General features: G+C 54.0%; 1 protein-coding gene across 4 annotated transcripts in view; it reads right to left on the reverse strand.

The window, feature by feature from the left end:
• LRP5 (LDL receptor related protein 5) overlaps positions 1-25,694 on the reverse strand; it is a 113,193-nt gene that overhangs the window by 48,360 nt on the left and 39,139 nt on the right. For all 4 annotated transcript variants that reach the window (XM_031447921.2, XM_031447922.2, XM_064492050.1 and 1 more), the window contains exons 2-5: positions 22,401-22,797; positions 15,964-16,161; positions 8,915-9,111; positions 7,738-7,869 (exon numbers count right to left, since the gene is read on the reverse strand). In XM_031447921.2, coding sequence (XP_031303781.2) covers positions 7,738-7,869; positions 8,915-9,111; positions 15,964-16,161; positions 22,401-22,797 — 924 coding nt within the window. The remainder of the gene's footprint in view (positions 1-7,737; positions 7,870-8,914; positions 9,112-15,963; positions 16,162-22,400; positions 22,798-25,694) is intronic.

Genomic DNA, 25,694 nt, shown 5'->3' on the forward strand with positions numbered 1-25,694 from the left:
GGGGGGAGGGGGCAAGGAAGGGACATGGGGAGGCCCCTCTTGGCACCGTCACCAGAGTCATTCCTGGATCCAGAACAACCAATAACCCCAGCTCCTGCACAGCAAATGCTCTTGAAGGCAACGAACCAACTTTCCCAGCACTCTCCCTGGGCCTGACGATGGTCCCATGGGAAGCCAGAATCCCTCCTTCCCTCCCTGTGGAGGTGGGAACTGAGCATAACACACTCCCAGAGGGACCAGCAGTGTCTGAATGGAGGCCTGATGGGACATCAGGTCAGGAGCCACGGGGAGATGCCCCAGGCTGTGGGCACAGCACAGGCAAAGGCAGAGGCAGGTGCTCAGAAGGGGGGTTCTCAGAGGAGCTAACAGTGAAAAAGAGCCCTGGTCTCTGATGACAAGCCAGCAGCTCAAGGTGTCAGTCCAGCACACCCGGGGCCTCTGGTCACAGCCCCCAGGGCACATGGAGTTGGAGAAGTCACAGACACAAAGGTACGGTCAGTGGAACCCAGACAGGGCATCTGCAGTCATCACCAAAAGCCAGGATGAGCACAAAGGGCATGTGGCCAGGTGGGCTAGCACGGCAGGGCCTTTCTCTGGGCAGCATCAGTGGGGGCGGGTCCACTAGGGCCTGGACTATGAGAGCCCGGAATTTATCTCCAAAGAGCTCTGGGGCCGGCCTGGGGCCAGGTTGAAGCTGGGCTGCAGGAGCAAGGGGGACAGTGGACAGGCTGGGAGGGACAGGGCTAGTGCCGGGGGCTGACCACAGTCTCACTCTGCAGCCAGTGGACACGGGCATCCATGGAGCACACCGCGCCCAGAAGGCGCCGTCTGTCTTATGCCCCAGCCCCACAGCGACAGTTTTCTCTTTCTAAGAATATGGCATGCTCCCCTCTCCTCTTTTATTAAGATTTAAAACTTAGTCTTCAGTCAGACACAAAAGAACACATGCTGTGGGGTTCCACTTCTGTGATGTTCCAGAACAGGCAAAACTAATCCACGGTGATAGAAGTCAGGACGGCGGCTGCCCAGGGGGTGGGAGTGGGGGACAGTCCTGCCAGGGAGTTTTCCAGGTGGTGGAAGCACTCTAACCTGGAGTGAGTGGTGGTTATGCAGATGCACACAACTGTCAAAGCTAATCAGAACCTGTGCATTTCATTGTCTACGAGTTATACCTCAATTTCCCAAAGGAAAAAAGAGTTAGCGCTGGGGCCTGTTTCACCACTTCCTGGGACTGTGCAATCGGATTTTCTTGCTATTAAAAATTCACGGTCCATGGCTGAGAACAGCAGCTGCCTTCTGTTTGCAGAGTCAACGCCAATCACAGCCCGGGCGGCAGCAGCCTCGGCCACAAGGGCCTCCTTTCTTTTCCCTTCGACCTACTTCCCTGATAAGTGACAAGACAGCAAGACTGGGAACAAACGCACCCCTTATTCCTTGGCCCTGAGCCTCGGCTAATCCTCCTGGACAGACGGATGGATGTGAGGGGCCCAGTTGTCAGTCTGCCCATCAGACCCGACACTGGACGCCTCTGTTCCTCCCGCTGCCTCCACCGGCCACATCCCGCCGTCGTTTTGTTTCCTGTCCCTGCGAACATCTGTTAAAACTCCTTCTTGGCGAGGTGTGGCAGGCGGACCCATAAATCATTGAGCCCACGCCTCCCGCCCGTCCCGATGGGCAGCCTTGTCTGGAAAGGCCTGGGGGGAGGGCAGAGAAGGACACCCCAGCACGGCCCGGCCACCCCCGGGCCGGGAAGCCACACACCCTGGACACGGGCCCATGGGTCACCTGCCTGGGTTGGTCAGGCCCCGAGCCGGGGGCCACACTGTCCAGGAGCCCCCAGTGATGAGGACTGCCCAGGGACGAAAGTCAAAACGACAGGGCATGTCCCACCAAGGGCCGGCCACTGGAGGGGGCTGGGAGCGAGGGTAGCGGCAAGCCTCCTTGGACGGTGGTGGTAACTCCCAAACAAGGCCCCGCTGCTGCTGTTTTTAGCCCGTTCCACATAACTGGAAAAACATGGGGAAAACCAAAGCCAGCTGGGCACCTCGGTCTGTGCGGCTGCTCGGAGGGGGCAGGGAGGCTGCGCTGGAGGGCGAAGGGCACATGGGATCACAGCCTGGCTCTGGACAGGCTCCTGGCCCACTCACCTCCCGGGACCAGAGTCACCCAGCCCCCAGCAGAGCCTGGGCCGAGGAGAGGCTACTTGCTGTGACGGCCTGCTAAGTCTCAGAACCTACAGGACCCTCCCTGGGGCCACTTCAGGAGGGGTTGGGGGACCTGAGACAGTGCACTGCAGAGCCAGTGGGCGTCACCCCACCCATAGGGCCATGGTACATGACACCCATCAGCCCAAAGGCAGGGAGTCCCGAGTCTCCCATCCTGTCTGCGTGGACCCCCACAGGCACTGTGGAAAGCACTTAACACGCAGCCTCTCCTTTGACCCCCTCGACAAGTCTCACTAAGGGAGGACCCTCTGGTTTCCCCATTCCACAGGTGAGGAAACTGCAGCTCAGAGAGCTCCTGGCAGTGAGTGAATTCACCTGTTTCATCCTCCAATTCCCGGGGAACCCTTGCACAGGACATCGCAGGCCCCCATTTGTGGGGTCCAAGCATCACCCCGTCTCAGCCCCTTCGTTGGGGACAGCACTGACCCATGCACAAGGCTGGCTCTCATTCACTCAAAATCAGGAAAAGCTGGGATTCACACACGTCACAAAAACGTCTCCAGTTTCAACTCCATGAAGCAGAAAAGGTCAGACGCCTGGGATGAGCGCCCCAGGAATCTGCAAGTCATGCCTGAGGCCCTGGCTTCAAATCTTGAGATGTTTCCAGCTGTGCAGGTGGCTCCTGACCTGCTGCCCAGCAGCCTGCTGGGGGCACGTGTCCCGTGCAGACGCAGCCCCCACTTCCCACACCCTTCCCCATCGGGAAGACTCTGGTTTGCTGGGGCTGGGGAACCGGGATATGACATAGGGGTCAAGTAATTCTGACACAGGCAGCCCCTGCCCCTGCCCCAGAATGCCACCCAGCCCAACGCTGCTCTTCATCCCACAGAAAGGAGATCCCCACGCCCAGCATACCCAGGACACACACCTCACTCTCCTGCCCGTCTCCCACCAGCTCCCCATCAACCCTGCACCCACACCCAGCTCCTCTTGGCAACACCCAGCCTTGACACCTATTTCTGATTCCAAATATCCAGGAAAGAACTGATTTCCTGCCATCAGATCAGACTGCCTGCCTGGCTCCAAGTTCAAGTTCAAATTCAAGCACAGCTCGTATCTGCTGGGCCACCAGGCCTTCCTTTCAACAACCCCATGAGTTGGGTACTCTTATCATCCCTTTTTACAGATGAGGAAACTAACGCACAGAAAGGCTGAGTCATTTTCCCAAGATCACACGCCAGGACGTAAGTTAAGGTATCACAAAATGAAGATTGGACGTAGAAAGTCACTGCGTGATTGAAAATTGCTCTAAATCCTGGGTTTGCTTGAAACCGAATTTCTTCACCACCCAGAAGTCTCTGGCAGGCTCTCAGCCATGTTCTAGATAGTGAATGTCACCTCTGACACATTCCACCCTGGAATAGTAGAAGTCGCACCAGCATAGCCTTTCTCCAGCTCTGTCTTTCCTGAAGGCCTTTCCTCTAGCCCAGGGCCACCTCCTGAGCCCTCATCACGGGGCTTCGGCCCTTCACCACACCCCCACCCCCACCTCAGGACACTGGACCTCACCAATTCCATGGCCAAGAGATCCCCAAGTGATCCCAGGGTCTCCACAGCCAGCCCCTGAATTCCAACCTCCCACTGGACACGCTGGACTCAGAAGACTCTCCCGGGCGCTGGTGGCCCTCCATGGACACTGCTCCCTTCCAGCTGGCGAGGCGTCCTGCCCCAGGCCTCTGCTCACCAGGAACTCAGAGCTCTGCCAGTGACATTCAATAGAATTCAGTGTCTTGTTTCCTTCATTTTACCCTAGCGTTACCAACTACTATCTCCAGGCAGTTTTCACATTTGATACCCTGCACATTGTCAGCAGTCAAAATCCGCATTTCACGTATAATTTACATCAACCGGATGTAAAACTACACAATGACCTGGAAGGCCGCCCAAGGAAAGGAAATGGCTACCTTGCTCAGGTGACAGGTAAGACTATGTCTTTTCACCCCATGTTTTCCTTTAACACAATGTTTTGAGGCAGGGGATAGAACCTGGCGGGCGGGAGATCACATCCTAACGCCCCCGGTTTGCGCATGGAGTCATCACTTTCCCTGAAGTCTGGAGCCCTCGGCCCCATTTGGTCCTCACTCACGGTACCGTCTCTGACTCGCCAGGTCTGTCCCCGAACACAGAAAGGCCTCAGACAGAACCCATTTCTCACTCATGCCTGTATCCCACGGGATGAAGAAATACGCAGAGATGTTTGAGAACCACTCAAATTTCCAGAAAGTCATCTTGGTGGCAAACCCTTGAAATACTCTCAGAAGCTTCTGGGTTTCTTCTCAACTTCAACTACAACTTGTAGAAAACTGTTTACCTTTCCCACCCCAGCTGCCCCTGGACCACTTCAACTTCCAACGGGTCCAGGGCAGGAGCTCCAGAAGCTGCCATGAGCCCCAAGAACCAACCCGTGCATTCGTGGGAAGCAAATGGGGGTGGGAACCAGTCTCATAAAATGCCGGGGACCAGCCGTCACATTCTCATGTAAAACAAGAGTCCTGTCCCATCCCTTTTGTTTCTCTGGGGGCTGTTCCCACCTTCTGACCTAACAGCCTGGACAGGGCACCCAGAGCAAAAGCAGAAAGATGCAGGCTCAGTGTAAAGAGGCTCCCCCAACCCCACCTCTGTGCAGACCCCCACCCGGCCCCACACTCCCATCCAAGCAGGCCTTCGGAACGACAACGAAAATGTTTTTCTTCCTGGCACTTGGCATTCTCCAACTGAGTTATTTGTAAAAGTGTCCCTCAAAGCTGTGGGGCGAAAACAGTCCTTACAAGACCAGGAAAGGTGGTTCCAAGCAGCTGAATCACGGAGCATCTGCGGGCTGGCCACCCTCACTGAAGGGGCTGGGAACTGTGGTCCCCACCCCCACCCCCACCACCGACAGGAAGGGCAGCTTTGCTGCTAATCCGCCAGTTGCTCTGGTGGGTGTTGGTGTCAGCTCTCCACAGCAGAGCTTCCAGCCCCCAGTGCTGCCTCCTCCAGGAAGCCCTCCCACCCCAGGCTGCTTCTGATATGCCCTCCCCCTTCCTCTCCCCCCCCCCCCCGCAGTTAATGCCTGCAGATTGCTTAACCCCAGTGCTTGGAGGCTCTGGCTACTGGAAACTAGGAAGGAGCCTACAGCCCTGCTTCTACTGGTTGGAAAAGAACTCAGCCCTCCCCCAGGGGGCGGCAGGACCCTTGGACAACGGAGGCAAACCTAGCCCCTTGGGCCTGATGATGAGATGACAACAATGAGCATGGTGGACACCACTGCCATACACTGTGCACCTACTATGCACAGGGCATCCTGCACGGTGTTTTCAATTCCTGTTAATGCACAGGGTCCGCCACAGCTCCCCTGGCAGGGGGTGGTCTGTGACCACCCCCCCCCCATCTCGCAGATGAGGAAAGGAGGCACAGAGTGACAAGGCCCCAGGGACCACCCACCCCAGATGACCAATAGCTGTTTGTACCCCAGGGTAGCCTGGGCAAGTCCTTTCTGGAACTCCAGGCTTCTCCAGCTGCACAACTTCTCAGGACCATGACTCTGAGCTTCAGTTAAGAGTTCACACCCCATTTAGGCCCACACTCCATTCCTGGAACGCTGATGCATGAAGGAGCCCCACGGGGCCCCTTAACAAAAGCGGCTGCACAAGGTCTCTTGTCGGGGCAGGCGCTACTGCATGAGCCACCTTTTGGGGAGCTGTGCCCGTCCCTTCTCCTTCCCCAAGTGTCGACACACAGCCTGGCTCCAGACACCGACAGTGGGAAGGGACAGCAGTCATCCCTAAATCTAGCCACGCCCTCCCCTCCCAGAGCAGACATCACTGACCAGCCCAATACGGGGCTTGGCAGGCAGCACCCGACAGCCGATCCAGATCCCTCAAACTCCAGGGCCAGGCCCCAAGCAGGCCCTCTCATGGCACTAGCACTCAGAAATTGCAAAAACACAAGTAGAACAGACTTGCCCAACAGGGGAAAGATGGCTCAGAGGTATGCCCACTTGAGAAACTATTTTTCAGGCACTGAAACACATGTTTTGGAAGCAGACATACCTCACAGTTGCGAATGCACCTGCACCAACATCAGGCAAAGTGCACAGACGCGCGTGGTCAAACCGCAGGGAAAGACACACAGAAACACGTAGGCTGTTTCCAAACTTCCCTTTACTTTCTCCAATACACAAAGTGGAACCAGCTCCATAAACTACAGGGACCACTGCAAAATGAAAATGCAGGGCCCCTTGCTCAAAACTATCAAGCATTTCACGTTGACAACAGAGCTTTAAACCAAGCATGGGGCCCTTCTGAACTCAGAGCCCCCGATGACTGCACAGATCGGACGCCTGGGAGGTCAGTCCTGACACTAACTCGCTCCTGCCTCAGGGCCGCCATACAGGCTGTTCCTTCTCACTGTTCCTTCTCCCTCCACCCTGCTAATACTTTAAGTCTCAGCTTAAACAGTGTCTCCTGGGAAGGACCTTCTCCGACCTTCCATCTCAGGTAGCCAGTCCCCGCCTACTGCCAGGGCATTAGTCTCCATCTCAAACTTGTTAAAACTTTTTGTTTTAAACCAATATCCAAGTTCCGCTAATGCTCCCTCTCTTCTGCCCCCAGGACACCAGGGAAGCCCCCTGCCCCACTTCCTTTCCCCCAAGTGGGGTGAGCCCAGGGACGGCTGCTTCCTGCCATCTCTCACTTAAGGCCCCTCGCCGGTCAGGCCCAAGTCTGCCCCCGCACCACCTGGCTGTGCTGGGCCCTGGACATCCCCCCGGACGGGCTGCGCCCGGATGCACTTCATTTCCGGAGGAGCACACCCTGAACCCAAAACCAGGCAGTGAAGGCCCCTAGGCAGTACCACAGAGAAGGGAGACGCTTCATTCAAAATAACCAGAGCACGAGTCCTTGAAGCAGCAAGTGCCTAAAAATTAAGGGAGACAATAAAGAGGTGGGAAAATACCTAAAGCAAAGAAAAACACGTGTGGGTGGGGGGAGATCAACTGAAGTTCATGCCCGCTAAAGAAAACTCCCACTAAGACTGTATTCGCGACCTAGGTTTCCACGGAGTGGGGTTATCATGGTGTGAAGACTCCACGGGAGTGGGACGCAAGGACAAAAGTCAATTCTACATTCCATATCCACGTGGAAAACGCTCATGAAAAAGCAGAAAAGCAGAGACGCCTGGGCTGGCCGCGGGGCTGCAGCAGCAGGTGCACTCAGCAGGGGCGGGATGAGGACCGGAGAACGTGTCTGCCGGGCGCCCCGTCCCACCTTTTCTAACCCCACCATTCTGGAGACAGTAAATACAGCCTTGGTCTAATAGTTAAAAGACAGCCAACTTTTAGGATGCGTCCACACACGCCGGCAGCGTGCTGGGCACTTGGGGTCTCTGCCTGTCTGTCACGACCTCATCTTATAGACAAGAATCTGAGTAAGGAGGTCATCCGCCCATCGGGCATCAGAGCCCGGAACACATGGCACCCCCCACCAAGACAGCAGGCTGCGGGGCACCCACGCCGGCGGCCACCCCTCCTCACCTGCCTTGCACGTCTGGCCGTTGTCCTGAAGCCGCACGCCAGTGGGGCAGGCGCACGCGTAGAAAGGTTCCCTTGGGGACAGCAGGCACAGGTGGGAGCAGCCGCCGTTGTCCTCCTCACATCGTGTGTGGACTGGGGAGAACAGGGCAGCTGAGAGAAGGCTCCAGAACGGACCCTCCAGCCCCACACCCACCGCTCCCGGTGTGGGCATCCTCCCACCTGCCCCCTCCTCCCAACCTCCCACAGCAAGAAACCCCATCTTCTTCAGGGCCCCTTGAAGGACACCTCCTCTGTGGAGGCCGCCCCAGGCCTCCCCGGAAGGATCCCAGGACCTGCCCATGCAGCAATGGTGGGGCCCTGGGTCAGTCGGTTCCCAGAGCAGAGGCCCGTCTGATCTCTGCGACGCGCCCGAACCCACGGGCTCTGCACAGATGCTTGGTGGCCACACCTGGACGGTGGGCCGAGCCGCTCAGAACAGATGACAGTGTTCTCAGCCTCCCAAGCCCTTCTGCAACCAACATGCAGCCAAACTGACAGCCCCTCCAGGCATCTGTGCCCCAGGCAGCGAGGGGGCAGTACCCGTGAAATGCAAAGCACTGAACCCACCCGAGTTCCAGGACCACGATGTTCTCCCCAGAAAACATCTCCAGAGAGCCCCAACCCTGGGGCCCCACTTTTAACTTCAAAGTTTGAAACTTCAATAGCACCATGGCCAGAACCCCAGCTCCAGGGTCCCCATGGGAGCTGGTGGTGGTCCTTGAAGGAGCAGGTGAGCCCAAGGCCCTGGCCCTGCTGCCTGCCTATCACAGGGGCTTTTCCTCATCAGGGACCCCTGGCACACAGCTCCATGGGGACCCCAAGCTGAGAACTTTGGCTTGGAGCAGACTTTTCATTAATAAATATGTCACTTCCACTGGGCCCTGAAAACAGGGGAACCGTCCTTGGGAATCCCTTTGCCACTGAGGACCACTGGGGCAGAGCCCCACCCAAAGCAATCCCACACAGCTCTGCAGAGGGGTCCCGCCCAGCCTGCCCTGCACTCTGCACACACCTCCCTCCACGCTAGCAAGCACCCGCTTTGCTCCTCTGCTGCTCTGAGGTCAGCCTTCCCCAGACCACGGACTTTTGCTGGGGGAAGACGCCAGCCACCCCAACCCCACCCCAGCCCCCGACTTACAGTAAGGCTGCCGCTCTGGGCTGAGCACTTGAATGTCCATGGGTGAGTAGAGAGCGCTAAGGATCTCCTTCCTCTTCTCCCCAGTCCTCTTGTTACAGGCATGGATGGAACGGGTCTGCCAATCTGTCCAGTACAGAGTGTCTCCAGAGAGCGTCAGGGCAAAGGGGTGTGTCAGACTGCCCTCCACGACCTTCTGCCTGCAGGGGCAGAGGCGGAGGGAGAGGCCATTAGGGTGTCCCCACTGTCTCCTGGTTTTGAAAGCCCTCCATCGTCCCTGCTGGCAGGTCAACAGAGGACACAGGAGCTGTGATGGAGCAGCATGAGACCAGGGCAGAGTGTCCCAGGCCACCTCCCAGACCCAGCCAGCCTCCCACCACCCCTGACCGTGATGCAGGGGCCTCGGTCCACCCAGCCACTCCCCGTCCAGCCTGTTTCTAGAATGGTAGCTGCTGGCAAAGTGCCCTGCAGAGAGGAAAAAAGGGAGAAAAGTGGCAAGGGAGGAAGCCACACCTGGAGACAAGCTGATGACAAGCATACCTGTCCTGCCCCGATGCTTTAACTTAATAGAAATTGGACCCAGTGTACTTGCTCATTCCTGTAATGCCAATAATTTGTACCATCAAAGCAAATTAAACTTGTATCAACCTGAAAAAAAGCTATTCTCTTCCATGCATTTATAATGCCCAGCAAATGAGAACTTGTTTTAATGAGATTGCCTGGTAACAGAATTGCTAATTCACATAACTGGTTGCACGTGATTATCTGGCTTAATGACCCTCACCCCACTATCGGCTCCCTGAGGTGGAGGCTGCAGGTGGGTGGTCATCACCTGTGACCTCAGCCCCCCAGTACAGCACCTAGGAGAGAGTAATGCTCAAAAGGTGTTACTGAACAACTGAAAAACATACATACATGGTCTTTCTTGATCTGACCTTACATTAACTTTTCTCTGTTTTCTTGATGTCATTTTTAAAAACTGAGAACAAAGGATCATAAAAGAATATTATGAACAGTTACATATCAACAGATTAGACAACCTAGAGGAAGTGAATAAATTCCCAGAAACATACAATTTTTCAAGGCTGAATCATGAAGAAACGGAAAATCTGACAGACCAATAACTAGTAGCAAAATTGAATCAGTAATCAAAAACAAAAGTCCAGATCCAGATGGTTCCATCTGGTGAATTCTGCCACACATTTAAAGAAGAGTTAATATCTCTCCTTCTCAAATTATTCCAAAAAATGGAAGAGGAAGGAACACTTCCAAACTCATTTTGTGAAGCCAACATTACCCTGATACCTAAACCAGACAAAGACACCACAAAAAAAGAAAAATCAAAAGCTAATATCCCTGATATACATGGATGTAAAAAGCCTCAACAAAAGACAGCAAACCAAATTCAGCAACACATTACAAGAATCATATACCGTGATCAAATGAAATTCATTCCAGGGATGCAAGGATGGTTTAACATCCAGAAATCAATCAACATGATACCCCACATTAATACAACAAGGATAAAAATCATGATCATCTCAGTAGGTGCAGAAAAAGTATTTGATAAAACACAATATCCATTTATGATAAAAACTCTCAGCAAAGTGGGTATAGAGGGAATATACCACAATATAATGAAGTCTATGTATGACAAACCCACAGTTAACATCATACTCAATGGTGAAAAGCTGAAAGCTTTTCCTCTAAGGTCAAGAACAAGACAAGCATGCCTACTCTCACCACTTTTATTCAACATAGTATTGGAAGTCCTAGCCTCAGTAATAAGGCAAGAAAAATAAATAAAAGGAATCCAAATTGGAAAGGAAGAAGTAAAATTGTCATTGCTTGCAGATGGCATATTACATATAGAAAACCCCAAAGATGCTACCAAAAAACTACTAGAACTAATAAATTCAGTGAAGTTGCAGGATACAAAATTAATATACAGAAACCTGTTGTGTTTCTATACACTAATAACAAACTACCAGAAAGAGAAATAAAGAAAACAACCCCATTTACAATTACATCAAAAAGAAGAAAATACCTAGAAGTAAATTTAACCAAGTAAGTGAAAGGCCCATGCTCAGAAACCTGTAGGATGTAGAGGAGAGGAACTGAAGATGACACATAAATGGAAAGATACACTGTGTTCTTGGATTGGAAGAATTAGTATTTTTAAAATGACCATACTCCCCAAGGCAATCTACAGACTCAATGCAATCTCTTTCAAAATACCAATGGCATTTTTTGAACTAGAACAAATAATCTTAAAATTTGTATGGGAACACAACAGCCCTCAAATAGCCAAAACAATCCTGAGAAAGAACAATAAAGCTGGAGGTATTATATTCACTCAGAAATGAATCTACACTACAAAGCTATAGTAATCAAAACAGTATGGTACTGGCACCAAAAGAGACATAGATCAATGCAACAGCAGAGTCCAGAAATAAACCAATGCTTGTATGGTCAGTTAATCTACCACAAAGGAGGAGGAAAAGACAGTCTCTTCAATAACTGGTGTTGGGAAAATTGGAGAGTTACATGCAAAAGAATGAAACTACACCACTTTCTTACACCACATACAAAAATAAACTCAGAATGAATTAATGACTTACATGTAAGGCCCGAAATAATAAAACTCCTAGAAGAAAATATAGGCAATATACTCTTTGACATCAGTTTTAGAAATATCTTCTTAAATACGTCTCCTCAGGCAAAAGAAAATGAAAGCAAAAATGAACAAATGGGACTATATCAAACTAAAAAGCTTTTGCACAGCAAAGGAAACCACCAATAAAACAAAAAGGGAACCTGCTGAATGGAAGAAGACACTTGCAAACGATATATCTAGTAAGGGGGTCATATCCAAAATATATAAAGAACTCATACAACTCAGTATCAAAAAAACAAACAATCTGATTAAACCAGATTGAAAATAAGCAGAGGGACCTGAATGGACATTTTTCCAAAGACATTCAGATGGCCAACAGGAACATGAAAAGATGCTCAACGTCACTCGTCTCTTGCACTGTTGGTGGCAATGTAAATTGGTGCAGCTACTAAGGGAAACAGTATTTTTAGTCATAAAACCACCGTATGATCCAGCAATTCCACTTCTAAGCATTTTTCCAAAGAAAATGAAAACACAAACTTGAAAAGCTATGTGTACCCCCTACATTCACTGCAGCACTATTTACAATAATCAAGGTAGGGAAGCAACCTAAGTGTCATCGATAGATAAATGGATAAAGAAGATGTGATACACACACACACACACACACACACACACTGGACTATGACTCTGCCACAAAAAAAAGAATGAAATCTTGCCATTTGTGGCAACATGGATGGACCTGGAGGGTATTATGTTAAGTGAAAAAGGTCAGACAGAGGAAAAACAAATACCATATGATTTCACTTATATGTGAAATCTAAGAAACAAAACAAATGAACAAAACAAAACAGAGACAGACTTAGATACAGAGAACAAACAGGTGGTTGACAGAGCAGAGCCGGTGGCAGGTACAGATGAAACAGGTGAAGGGGGTCAGAGGTACAAACTTCCTGCTACAAGATAAAGAAATCATGGGGATGTATGCAATGGACACAAAGGAAATAAAGTCAGCACGGCTGTAATAACTTTGTAGGTGATGGATAGTTAAGTGACCTTCATGACCATTTCATAATCCAACCACTAAGTTTTACACCAGAACCTAATATAATTCTACTGTATGTTACTTAATTATAATTCAATTTCAAAAAAATTTAAAAACCCGAACTCACTGATTCAGAGAACAGACGAGGTTGCCGGGGGTGGGGGGGTGAAAGGGTGTCAAAAGGTACCAGTTTCTAGTTGTAAGATAAGTAAGTCCTGGGGGTGTAACACTCAGCATGGCAACTATGCTTAACAACATTGTATTGTATATTTAAAAGTCGCCAAGAGAGTAGATCTTAAAAGTTCCCATCACAAGGAAAAAAAAACGTAGCTAGGTAGGGCGATGGATGTTAACTAAACTTCTTAGGGGATTCATTTCACAATATACACGTAGAACAAATCATAATGCCCTACACCTGAAACTAACACAAGGTTACATGTCAACTGTAACTTAATAAACAACCAAAAATAAATAAGAAGCTATATGGAGGCGAAATTCATCTAACACAAAATTAACCATTTCAAAGTGTGTAATTCCTCCAGGTATTTCCCGAAAATTCCCATCTCCATAGGAAAACTCCAAACACAGGAAGCAGTTACTCTTCCCCTCCGCCCCCCCAGCCCCCGGTAACACCAGGCTGCCTCCTGTCCCGGACACTTCACATCAACGAAGCCATACGGTACGTGGCCTCTCGTGTCTGGCTTCTTTCACTCAGCAGCACATTTTGGGGGCCCGTCTGTGGTGTGGTATCTCTCAGTGCCTCACTCCTTTTTACAGCTGAACAACCCTCCCTTGTGTGGACCATCCACGTCTTGTTTATCCATCCATCCTTCACTCATTGGTGGGCGTGTGGATTGTTTCCACCTTTGGGACATTATGGAGAGTCCTGCTGTGAACATTCGTGTACAAGTAGTTGTTTTTACCAACTTTCAGTTCTTTGGGGGTGTGCACCTAGGAGTAGAACTGCTGGGTCCTATGTTGACTCAAGGTTTCCCATGACGTCCTGTTCTGATCAGAGAAGCCCGAGGCCCATCATTCCTCAGGCCGTTCCTCCTCCCTGAGCCCTGCTTCGGCCACAGGCCCCACGGGAAGCTAGTGCCAGGCCTCGGCTCGCCTTGCCCACCCCCTTCCTCCTCTCAGGACGCCCCTCCCCTTGGGATGCAGCTCCAGCCATGCCCCTCTGCCTCCCTCCCGTTCGCTCTGGGAACACCCCAACACACAAGCCTTCACTGAGCGCTTCCTGTGTCCAGACATGTGCACCCAGCTTTATGCACGTTGCCCCATTGGACCCTGTGAATACCTCCAGAAAGTATAATTCCTATCTCCAATTCACATTCAAGGCCCCAAGGCTCAGAGCAGTGAAGCAACCCAGCCATGGCCACAGCCGAGACGGGCCCAGCAGGTCCATCTGGCCCCAGTGCTCACCCTCCTGACCAGCAGATTGTGTTCCATTTTGGACAGCCCCGGGCACATCCCTAAAGAGCCACCTGCAGAGCCAGAAGAATCTGGTGGTCAGGCAGGCAGAAGAGGGGCTGAGGGTGGGCCCTGGAGCCACAGTGCCCCCCTTTCAGCCTTGGCTCTGACCAGCCCTGTAGCCTTGAGCGAGTGCACGTGCCTCTCTGTGCATCATCATAACAGAGGATCAAAATAGCAAATACTTCATAGGGTTGGTATGAGCATGAAATGAACTGACAAATGTTCTGGCAAATAGCAAGTGTCATGGAAAGGTTAGCTACCATCATATCATCATGTCACCACCACCACTGCCATCTTCATCAATATCATCATTACCACCATTACTAATACCACCACCACTACTATTGTTACCACACCACCACCACCAGCACCACCACCAGCACCAGCACCACCAGCACCACCGCCATCATCCCCACCACCAGTACCATCCCCACCACCAGTATCATCCCCACCAGCAGTATCATCACCACCACCATCATCATTACCACCACTATCACTACCACCACCATTACCATGCTTTAAATGCCACCATTATCCTCACTGTCCCCTGTCACAATCCCTTGACCAGGGCACTCCTGGCCTGCAGCCTTTCTAGACTCTAATATCCACCTGTCATAACTTCCAGGGTCACTCAGCTCTCCAAGGACCACAGTTCCCCAGGTTGCCACACTTTTCAAATCTCAAACCAGGCCCCGGGCCAGTCTGTGCTCTCAGGGACAATGGGACAGAATGGTTCTGATCAGCCGGGGTACACAGCTCAGCTCTAAGAAGTCCAACAAGAACTGAGGCCTCCTGGCCACCAGCCATGAGATGGACATTAGAAGTGGATCCTCCAGCCTCAGTCAGGCCTTCAGTGACCAAAGTCCCAGCCAGGAGCTTGGCTATAACTTTGGAACACACTCAGAGCCAGAACCACCCAGTTAAGCCACTCCTAATTCCTGATGCCCCACTACAAAAGTCTGTTTGCTGGTTCAGGCTGCCAAGGTTTACGGTACTTTGTTACACAGCAATAGACGACCACTGCACACGGCCTGGACAAAAGGTAGCAAACCTGTCGCATCCTCACGTCTGCTCCAGTGGGTGTCCGCCTGTGTCTACAGGATCCAGCCACTGAGTTCTTCCCACGCAGTGCCACCACCGCCCTCAGCACCGGCACCCATCTGCTACCCCTGGTCCAGGAGCCCCGCCAGTGCAGGAACGGGGTCTGTCCTCCCAGGAGTATCCCCAAGACCTGGCACAGAGCCAGCAGGCAGCACTCGGTCAGTGAATAAACTGCCCCTCACCTGTTCCTGCAGGGGACGTTCCCACAGGTAAAGCATCATGGCAGCGGGGGGGGGGTGTGCTGTTAAGCTGCCCAGAGAGCTCTGAAAGCAATTACCAACAAGGAAAAACTGCTTTCCATCCATTCATTCATTCAGCCTATTTTACTGAGCACCTACTACGTGTGAGGCCCTCTGGCAAGCTGGGAATGCTGTGAACACATGCCTGGCCCTGCACCTGCCTCCCGGACACAGAGCTGCATAAGGACAGGGAGCAGAGAATAATCCATAGCCCCGTCAGCACCTTGGGTCTTAGGTCCACAAGCCCTTATCTGCAGTTGTAAAACCCAAAACACTCTGTTACTCATTGTGTGGCAACACTTGGACGCCAAGGTGGGGCCCTTTCCAGCCGTTTCCATCCCACGTAGAGTGAACAGTCTACATCTCCCTATAAAATAGATGCAGGTGCCACCCCAAACCCTGCCCAGGTGTGACATCAGATGTGGCCTGTGCACTCTGCTACTGATCTCAGCTCTGAAAAGTCCTGAATGCCTCAAGCCCCAGGGTTACAGGTACGAGACCACAGGTCTGAGTTAAGAAGGATCCTCCAAGGCCCCGCTGGGACTGGCCCAGATCCCAGAAGGGTGGCACTTACCGGAGCGAGCCATCCAGGTTGGCACGGTGGATGAAGCTGAGCTTGGCGTCGGCCCAGTAGAGCTTCTGCTCCTCCAGGTCGATGGTCAGCCCGTTGGGCCAGTAAATGTCCGAGTCCACGATGATTTTCCGGGTGCTGCCGTCCATCCCCGCCCGCTCGATCCGGGGTGTCTCACCCCAATCTGTCCAGTACATGTACCTAGGAAAGGGGGCAGAGGCATGAGGACAGAAGCTAGCACAGATCTGCTTTTTGGTTTGTTTTCTGCCTATACAAATGCAAGTGTTTGAAACAGATACCATGAATTTGCCCTAAAACCTCCCTGCAGAGACAACCACCATGCCTGGGATGTTGTTACTTCTGATTTGCTAAGCAGTTAGTAATATACTAATTTTCAAAGTTGGATAATCAAATATGCTGTTTCAACCTGTTCTCATTTAGCGATATAGTCTGGGTACCTGCTTCTTTTTACTGATAGAAATCTTCCTTGTTCCTTTAATAGCAATAGAGTACTGTAAATAATTTAAGTGATTCCACGTTGGACGTCTGAGTTGCTTCCGAAATTTTTGCTACCATGCAAATGCTGTAAATGAACTTCTAAAAGTCAATTAAAGCATGTAGAATCAAATATTACTCAGTGCTAAAAAGAAATTAACTATTATACCATGAAAAGACAGGGAGGAATATTAAATGCATATTAAATTACTAAGTGAAAGAAGCCAACGTGAAAAGGCTACATACTGTGATTCCGGGGTATGATGCCCTGTTGAAGGTAAAACTACGGAGACAGTAACAAGGCTGGGGGAGGCCAGGGGAGGGGAGGGAGGAGGCGGTGGAGCACAAAGGATTTGTAGGGCAGTGAAATGATTCTGCAGGCTACTAGAATGGTGGGTACATGACATTAAATCTTTGTCAGAAGTCACCAATTAAACATGGGCATATGGGAACTCTCTGTACATTCCCCTCCATTTTGCTGTGAACCTAAAGCTGCTTAAAAAAAAAAAAGTCTATTAAAAACAACACGTCGGTGAGGTATACACTGAAACGTAAGTTACTCCTGAGTGGGTTTGTGGGTGATTCAGCTCTGTTTAACCATGTTCTCAGAGTTTCCAGTGAGAAACCACCACCTCCTTAGAGGCTTCCTTATTTGACATCCCACCATGTGAGCAGAGACAATACACAGTATCATCAGGCATCCAGGGTGACGGGTTCAAACCCTACTGGTGCCAGCTCTCCAGGAGGGGCCCCTGCACGGTGTCCCTAGAGTCTGGGTGTGGCTCTCCAGTGGAAGAGGGGGTACCTCACTAGCCTGGAGGATCCGAGCCCCTAGGGTTCCCATCCCAGCAGCTGTGGACAAGTCACAGGACACCAGTGTCTCTCCGCAAAGAAGGGGGACAGTGCCTGGATTTACCTTTGAGGACCACCTTCCCAACTCAAAGTTCATGAAACTCTTCAGGTGTGTGGTCACCCCGACTCCCATCTCCTGGGGTGGGCAAGGATCAGCCTTGAACAATCAGCAAATCCCATTACCCTTAGCCTCGGTGACTGCTTTAAAGACAGGCAGCCAGTTCACGCTGGGCCAGTGGGAGTTGGCCCAGAACTCCGACGGGGAGGGAGCCACCTATGCCACGGTGGGCAGGCCTGCCGGGAGCACAGACAGTAGAGGCAGGGCCATAGACATCATGTGAGTGAGAACAGTGTCACTTCTCAGAAGTCCTGGATTCGTGGGCCCTCAAGCTGCTTGTATTCCCGGTCAACTCTCCCCACCCACACCTCCCCCTCCCCCGCTCTTGGCCTCCACATCTTCAGAGGCTCATCCCTTTCAGCAAACCCTGAGCTGCCATCCATCAGAGATCAGCGGAGCCATCAGGGACACGGGAGAACAAGCTCAGCCTCGCCCATGGGGGGTCTCTGTTCAGCGGGAGAGGGAAAGTGATACACACACAGCTGCCACTCCCCCCCGACGGGAGCACTGTGGCCCAGGAGCTGCGGGTACCCAAGGGCCACCCCAAGTTGTGGGGCCATGCAGCCTTCCCGGGGGGTGTCACTTGGAGCTGGTGCCATGGCCACTTGCTGGAGGGGCTGTGACAAGATGAATGAGAATGAGTTTGTGCGGGGATGGGGGGGTCCGAGGGGCCAACCATACCCAGCTGTTGTCACCATGCTCCCCTCTCAGCCCCTGTGGGACAGAGAAGAGAGCACAGTTCATCGGAACACCTCTCCAAAAAGCCTCTTAACCGCTCCTTTTCATCTAGTGACAACGCAGGGAAAGCGGGAATCACTATCCCCATCGGACAGGTGAGAAAACCGAAGCTCAGAAGGACTGTGCTGCCCCAGGTCACATGTTCGGGGGCACAGCCTGGTTCTCCACTTGAGGCCAGAGTCTGGCCACCCTCTGACTCACCTCTTGGCCAGGAGGCCTGGGTGCTAGTGGGTTTCCCAGCAGCCCGAGGCTCGCAGGTGCTGTGGGCCAGCTCGGCAAAGGCTCCCGCCCGCCTGGTGCAGACGCCTTTTTCCCTGTGCTTTTCCCACCCCCGGTGGCCTGGAAACAGCCCAGCCCTCCTGCCGGCTGCCCAGAAGGTATCAGGAGAATAAATCTCAGAGCCATCTAATCATGCCCTCCCCGAATGCTCCACTGTGGCCAACAGGGAAGGCTGGAGAGTGTGAAGGCTCAGGACCTCCACGAGGAGCATAATTCAAATTCCTTCCCCCGGGTTTCATAACAGAGGCCGGCTGGTTTCCTTAAATGGGGAATTTGTGAGCTGCCCCGTTCCCAGAGCCCAGCTGGCGTGAAGGAGCTCGTGCAGAGCCTTGAACACTGCCACAGGCCCGGCCAAATTCCACGGAGGAAAATCAACTTCAAAGGAAAAGCCCTGCAACCTGGTGTCCACGCGGAGGGCAGAGGCTGCGGCTGCAGCTGTGTGTTATTTTAGGGAAGGGCCATTCTACATTTTAAAGAGGGGGCTGGGTTTCAGCCTGTCTTTAACTTGAGACCCAGGAGCCACTGCTGCCCCTCGTGGGCTGGTGCAGGCCTGGGTCACCCCACCCCTGCCCCGCCAGTGCTGGTTGGATGTCTTCCTGGCCCCAGGTCCTCTGGGTCTGAGGGTCCTTCCCAGGGCCCACTCTGCCCCCAACGAGTGTACCTGGTGCTGGGAGCGGAGGGGCCCCCCCAGCCTGGCCTGGACACCTGCTCTTTGCCACCCACATGGCTGAAACTGACCAGGTCCAGTCCCTGGGGTCCATGGGCCCTCCCAGCTGTGGGGCTCCTGGTCATGTGTACACTGAGGTGGACATTCAGGCTGAGAACCTTCCCCCCGAAGACATCTGGGGCAGTAACCTCCCATCCGAGGGAGCCCAGTCATGATGCAGAAAGGCTGCATCACAAGAAGACGCGAGGAGCCAGCAGAGGCTCCACTGGGGCCGGGAGGATGCACTGCTGCTGCTCGCAGCCTTGTGTCTGTGGCCAGGACAGACTATGAAAAGCACTGTCTCTGCTTTCAGGACAGCAGTCCTGCCCCCAGGACTCACTCAAACTTCTGCCAGGGGCCACTATTCAGGCCAGTATTTGGCGAGAGGGGGATGCTGCCCATGGCCCCTGTGCACTGGCCTGGAGCCCCTGACCTGAGCAACATGGGGACAGAGCAGGCACTGCTAACTTCAACCACACTCACAAACTCAGGACCCCAGTCTAGCTCTCACCTGCATCCTGTCTGGGAGTGGGACACTCACCACCACCATTCTCCCTCCATCACACTTCAGATCATTACTGGGGAAGGGGGCTTGTGGGGAGGGGCTGGGGCCTCAGAAACCCTGCCCAGGGCACCAACACCAAAGTCAACTCTGCCCCGGGGGCAGGGGTGTGATCCCAGCAAGATCTGGGGGGAGAATTCAGAGGAAAGATCGGAAAAGATTTCAAACATTTAATACGAAAAGCCAGGGACTGATGAACTCTTTTGGATGGGAAAGTCAACCTAGATGCAAGCACCAAGCCCCTCCCAACCAAGCACCAAGTACCTCTCAACCAAGCACCTCCCAAATACCTCCCAGCCAAGCACCTCCTGAGTACCTCCCAACCAAGTGCCAAGTTCCTCCTAACCAACATGGCAAAAGGCCATGAGGAAGAAAAAAGAGTCATCAGAGCAGGGATGTAGAGCCCACAGTTCAGGTGGAGGCGGCATTTTTCATACAACAACAGCTAACATTTATTGAAGCCACTGACTAGTCTTGGTGTTTTCTGCATGACATGTGACATGGTCACAACCCTGTACAGATGGGGACACTGAGGCACAGAGCAGCACTGTGCCGTCCTTGCTTCTAGTCTTTCTCCCCAACCCACATCCAAGTACCAGCAAATCCAGGTGGTTCCACCTTCAAAACAGATGCCAAGTCTACTCACCCTCAGCCTGCCTGTTCCTCCCCCCGACCCAGGTGCCCACTGTCTACTGCCAGGATCACAGTAAGAGCGGCCCACAGAGCTCCCAGCTCCCGCCCCAAAGTCTACTCTCACTCCAACAGCCAGAGACCCCCTAAGCATGAGTCAGACCCAGCGACGACTCCACTCCAAGCCCGCCTGCCCCTCCACCACTCCGTTCTGCCCACCCCCTCACTCCACTCCCACTCCTGCAACAGCCCAGAGCCTTCACGTGGGCTGTGCCCTCTGCCTGGAACACTCTTCCTCCAGGTGGCCATGTGGCTCTTGCCCACCTCTGCTTCAGGTCCCTGTCCAAACAACACCAAGAGACATTCCCAGGCTCCCGACCTGCAGCAGGAAGCCCCTGGCCTTGCCCTCCCTGTGCCGGGGTCTGTTTTATCCTCCTCTGGGGCACACACCGCTCTCGTTCATGGTCTTCTCCCCACAGTGCATCTCAGGGGGTTTCCCTCAGCCTCTCCCACTGCTGACATATGCCCCTCTTAGCCAGCAGGACTCAGCCACATCAGGAAGACGTGGACCTCCTGGAAGATGGTTAGTGATCCACTGCGGCCGGCGTGGCAGAGGCCTGAGAGAGGGACAGGCCCACCGGCAGCACAGGGACCCTCCTGGAAGGTCAGCCTGGCCCTCCGCAGCTGAGGCTGCTCAGCCCTCTTGGAGGTAGGTAAGGAGGGCCTACAGATAAGCCACTGCCTGGCAGGATCCCCCCAGGACGCAAGGGCTGGGGTGCTCCTCAGTGGTGGGGGCACCAGGCTCATCTGGCCTGACCTCAGCAAGTCAGCTCCTGGGGCAGTAAATTCCATCCATCCACCCCTAGTGCGTGTGTAACAGGCACAACATGAGTACGCACAGGTGCACACACAGGCACACTGGAACACACACACACATACGCATGCACACACACACGCCCACAACCTCCCAGCCCCACACCTTCCTGCACACGCGCACGCGCACACACACACACGCGCGTGCTCAATCCAGGAGCTCCGGAAAGCACCAGCTCTTCCCCCGACACCAAACGCCGGGCTAGCGCACCTTCTCAGCATGCCAAGAAGCCACACATAAGGAGGCTCACTCCACCACCAGAGCGCCCCCTTCACCCAGCCTGCTCCCCGAGCCACCCATAAACAGCCCTGGCCCTCATCCCACCCACCCCGGGGCGGGCTGACAGGACCCCTCAGCCCGGCTGCAGGCCGCACAGCCAGTGTCACCCCCGAAGGCAGGGGAGGGCACTGCCAGGGGCAACAGCAAGTTGTGGCATCAGGACCGGAACCCAGGGTCCTACTGTGTTTCTGTTCAAGATGCCTGACAGCCGCTAAGAGTGTGTCGTTCCCGGGCTGCGGGAGGAGGGGCTGAAGGGCTGAGGGGTGACTGAGCCAACAGCTCTCACACTCAGAAAAGTCTGCAGTGAGCCTGGCCTGGCTGGCTGGGCAGTGATGCCGGCCCTCACCCCGCCATCGCTCCATCCCAGCCTTCCACTGTGCAAATTTTCTCAGCGTTACCGCCACTCATGAAACCCCACCTGGAACTCGTGGTGGGCCCTGTGTCTTCGTGGGTCACGGCCAGCTCAGCCAGACTGGGAAGCAGAGAGGGGCAGAGGGCTTCCGCAAGAGACCAGAGAAACAATCCCACAGCAAGGTCTATTTCTGGACAAGGAGTTCCACTTTCTCCACCCGTTTTCAGCTAACACAGTCATCAAGGAGGTGAAAGGTGCACATTTGAACCGTCAGAGTGCCTGCACCTCCTTGGACACCGTCCCACACACAACCGAGATGTTTAACGAATGAAATCCACAGCCAAGCACATCTGTTGCCTCAGATGCCACAAATTCAAAAAAGAAACATGACTTCAGGGTATCAAGGGGCAATTGTTCCCAAAAACAAATGTGAAAGGTGAATTCATTTTACGATTCCCGAGTTGTCTCTGAAAAAGGAACTTGGGCTCAAGTAAATTCAAGAGTGAAACCAGGACCCCACCCACCCCTACCCAGGAGGAAAGGCACCGGGTTTACCCGTGAGCGGGGTCCAGGGCGATGGCCCGTGGCTGGTCGAGGTCCTGCCAGAAAAGGACTTTTCGGGACGTGCCATTGAGATTGGCCACCTCGATGCGATTGGTCTCCGAGTCTGTCCAGTACAGCTTCTTGCCGACCCAGTCGCAGGCCAGGCCGTCAGGCGACACCAGGCCCGAAATAACCACGTTCTGCACAGCAGCCCCCGTCTGGTTCAGGTAGGTCTGCTTGATGGCCTCCTCGCTCACATCCGTCCAGTACACGGCTCCCTTGGAGAACTGGAAATCCACGGCGGCTGCGTCCTCCAGGCCGCTGACCACGATGGTGGACTCCAACTTGACTCCACCGGCGTCCACCAGCCGCACGTCCCGGCGGTTGGCAAACAGGAGGAGCGGCGAGGCTGTGGGAGCAGAAGAAAACCGTGAGCCACAGGCCACACAGCCCAGGATGGGGGCTGTGAGCACGGATCACTCCCAGCACCCACCTGGCTTCTGGCTCCTTCCTCCCACTGCCCAGCCACCACAGGAAGGGCACTCAGGCAGGTCCCAGCCACCCATTTAGAGGCTCTTCCAATGCAGCAGACAGTGCTGTTGTTAGAAATCACTGAGGGCTACTGTTGGTCCCACCCAGGCCCAAGTGACTCCTCCTGCCATGCCTACCACCTTGCCCACGGATGCCAAGACGAGGCCGCACTGGTCCTCCAGGGCTGCAGAGGGGTTGTATCCACTTTGTCAGCCTGAGGAGGTCTCGAGGACACAGCCCTGGCCATGCTGCCTGGCAGAGGCCCAGCTGGGACGTGAAGCCCACACCAGAGAAAGTTCAGGATTCCTTTATAATCCGTGGACCACTGCCTGAGCTCAGGCCCCTTTCGGGGACCATGCCCTCCGTTTCCCACTCTGGGACACCATCACTCAGCTCAAACCTCTTCAGCAGCTCCTTGTGTGGCTCAGAGTAAGGCAGATGGCCAGGGCGCATGCCTGGCTCAAATCCCGGCCCCTCCTCTGCAGGATGGGAGGACACATGGGGAGTCGAGGTCAGGACCATCCACGGTCCACCCCTCCCAACTTGGCCATCAGTACATTGGGTCTACAATTATTTGTGGCAGGAAGGGACACTGTAAAAATCAAACAATGGGATGTTACAGTTACATCTGAGTTGGCATTCTGACCTCTTGCAAGGAGGAAATGGCCACTAAAGAACACCTGTCCTAGACTCTCACCCCTCCCTGTCCTAAGCATCATCACAGGCTGACAGCTCTCTGCAGGTCACACACAGCACACGGAGCTGGGTGGGCTCCTCTCTGAGCCTCCTGGGCCTTCTGCACACAGGCCTGGGCTGTGATGACAGTATGCCTATTTTACAGAAGGGAGGACAAGGCCTCAAAAGGAACTGAGTTCAACAGCACACCAGAGGCCTCCACACTCTGGAAAACTTATAGTTTGTAAAAATGTCACTTTTCTGTGTATACATTTCAATTAAAAGTTTTTTATTAAAAATAGAAGTTTCCCCATTTTCCCAACTGCTACAGTATGTTGAGGGCCCCAGGGAGCCTGGCACTCCAGGAGGGTTCACCAGCCCATCTAAGGAGGCCCTGGCCCGCCCAGGGCCCACACATGGCAGCTGCTCCATAAATGCACTTCATGCTCCTCACCCAGCCTATAGCACCTCAACCTCAAGACAGTGAGTTACCTCTGCCCTGCAAGAGCTGAGAAGGAAAGGGGGAAGCTGCCCAGAAGGGTAGGGGTCTCACCGCCAGCCAGAGGCTCTGGAGACAGTGACACCCACCTCCAGAGACCTGGCCAGCAGTCAGGTGACATCTGAGGGCTGGACGCCAGCCGGTAGGAGAGGACAGTGGGAGGCGGGTGATGCTCAGGATCAGGGAGGGTGCAGACTTTGGAGGAAAATTTGTGAGGACCACAGGCCTTCCCAGGAAGAGTTGCGTGTGAGATCTGGAGGCCCGCAAAACACGGCAGCAGAGCCACCGCAAACGGACACCCCACGGCACATGCGAGGCCACGGGTGCTCCCAGAGCACATGCCTGTTCACGGTCGCCAGGGCCTCCGGGCCACCGGCGCAGGGACAACCAGTCATGCCACCCTGCCTGTGAGGGATCCGGTGCCCAGGCTCCTGAGATTCCCCTTGGCAAGGTGGCCTAGCACATACCCCCTCGTCCAGCGAAGGCAGGACCCACCAGGTGTTCCTAACCTCCCGGGGGTCACAGCCCTCTGAAAAGCTGACCGATCCTCTCCCCAGAAACAGACACAGGTGCACACACCAAGGCCCTGTGACATCCCCCTACCAGGGTGGGCCTGCCTTCAGCCTGGGAACCCCTGCCAAGGCCAGCAGGGCGGACACTGACTTCACTCGCTACTCTAAATTGGCATCTCTGGGCGACGATGCAAGGGACCACCTCAGGAGCGGGCAAGTGCACCCCTGCCATGGGTATTCAAGTGGCAGCTGGTGACCGCAGTGAGGGACCAAACTCACCTGGCATGAGCATCAACATGTAGACGGCCCCACGGACAAGGAGTCTTGGATGCGAGGCTTTCCAGCCCCGAGGGGAAGCACTTTGGAGGGAGGTCTCCAGGGTCGAGTTATCAGCCCCAACTGTTGGCCAGAAACCCAGTGAACCTCTCCCAGCAGCAAAAATCCCAGGGGGCCGGGGCACCCGGGCTGGGGAGAGACGGGGGAGGCTCGTGGAAGCTGCCCCAGGCACAAAAAATCCTACTTCTGCTCTGTTCTTTCTCCCCGAACTGGAAAGACCACATTTTCACCAGTTTACACTCTGGGCAGTTCAGGTGCACCCTTCAAAGGCTGCAGATGAGGAGGGAAGATTTCAACTTCCTGTGCTTTTCCCAAAGGGCGGGCACAGCCGGGGCGGGCAGGCTCTCCCCGGGAGGAGCCGCTTCTGCTTCGAAGACCTTTAGAAGCCACCACACACTCCATCCCCAAGTTTTTCCAGGCACTCATTTCACTCTCCCATCACCTGGGGAACTCGTAATGAGGGGGGAGCCTCTCAGGGTGAGGGCTGCCTGACTGATGTGGCCCCAAGCCTACCAGGGTCCCAGGTGCCCTGGCTTATCCAGGAGATGTGGCCTTCTCGGGGCCCAGGGTGTTCCACGGGGAGGGGAGAGGCTGGGGGATGCAAGCAGGAGCAGAGGAGCCAGGTGAGGGACAGGCAGGCAGAGAGGTGCGCCGGGCTGAGACCCGGGCAGGACTGGCCAGTGGGCAGGTGGCAGGGTGCCATGCAGCACATGCCAGCCTGGCTGGGACCTGCGACCAGAGCAAGAACTCACC

This window comes from Camelus dromedarius, chromosome 12 (genome assembly GCF_036321535.1).
Source record: "Camelus dromedarius isolate mCamDro1 chromosome 12, mCamDro1.pat, whole genome shotgun sequence".
In the NCBI taxonomy this organism is placed as follows: domain Eukaryota; kingdom Metazoa; phylum Chordata; class Mammalia; order Artiodactyla; family Camelidae; genus Camelus; species Camelus dromedarius.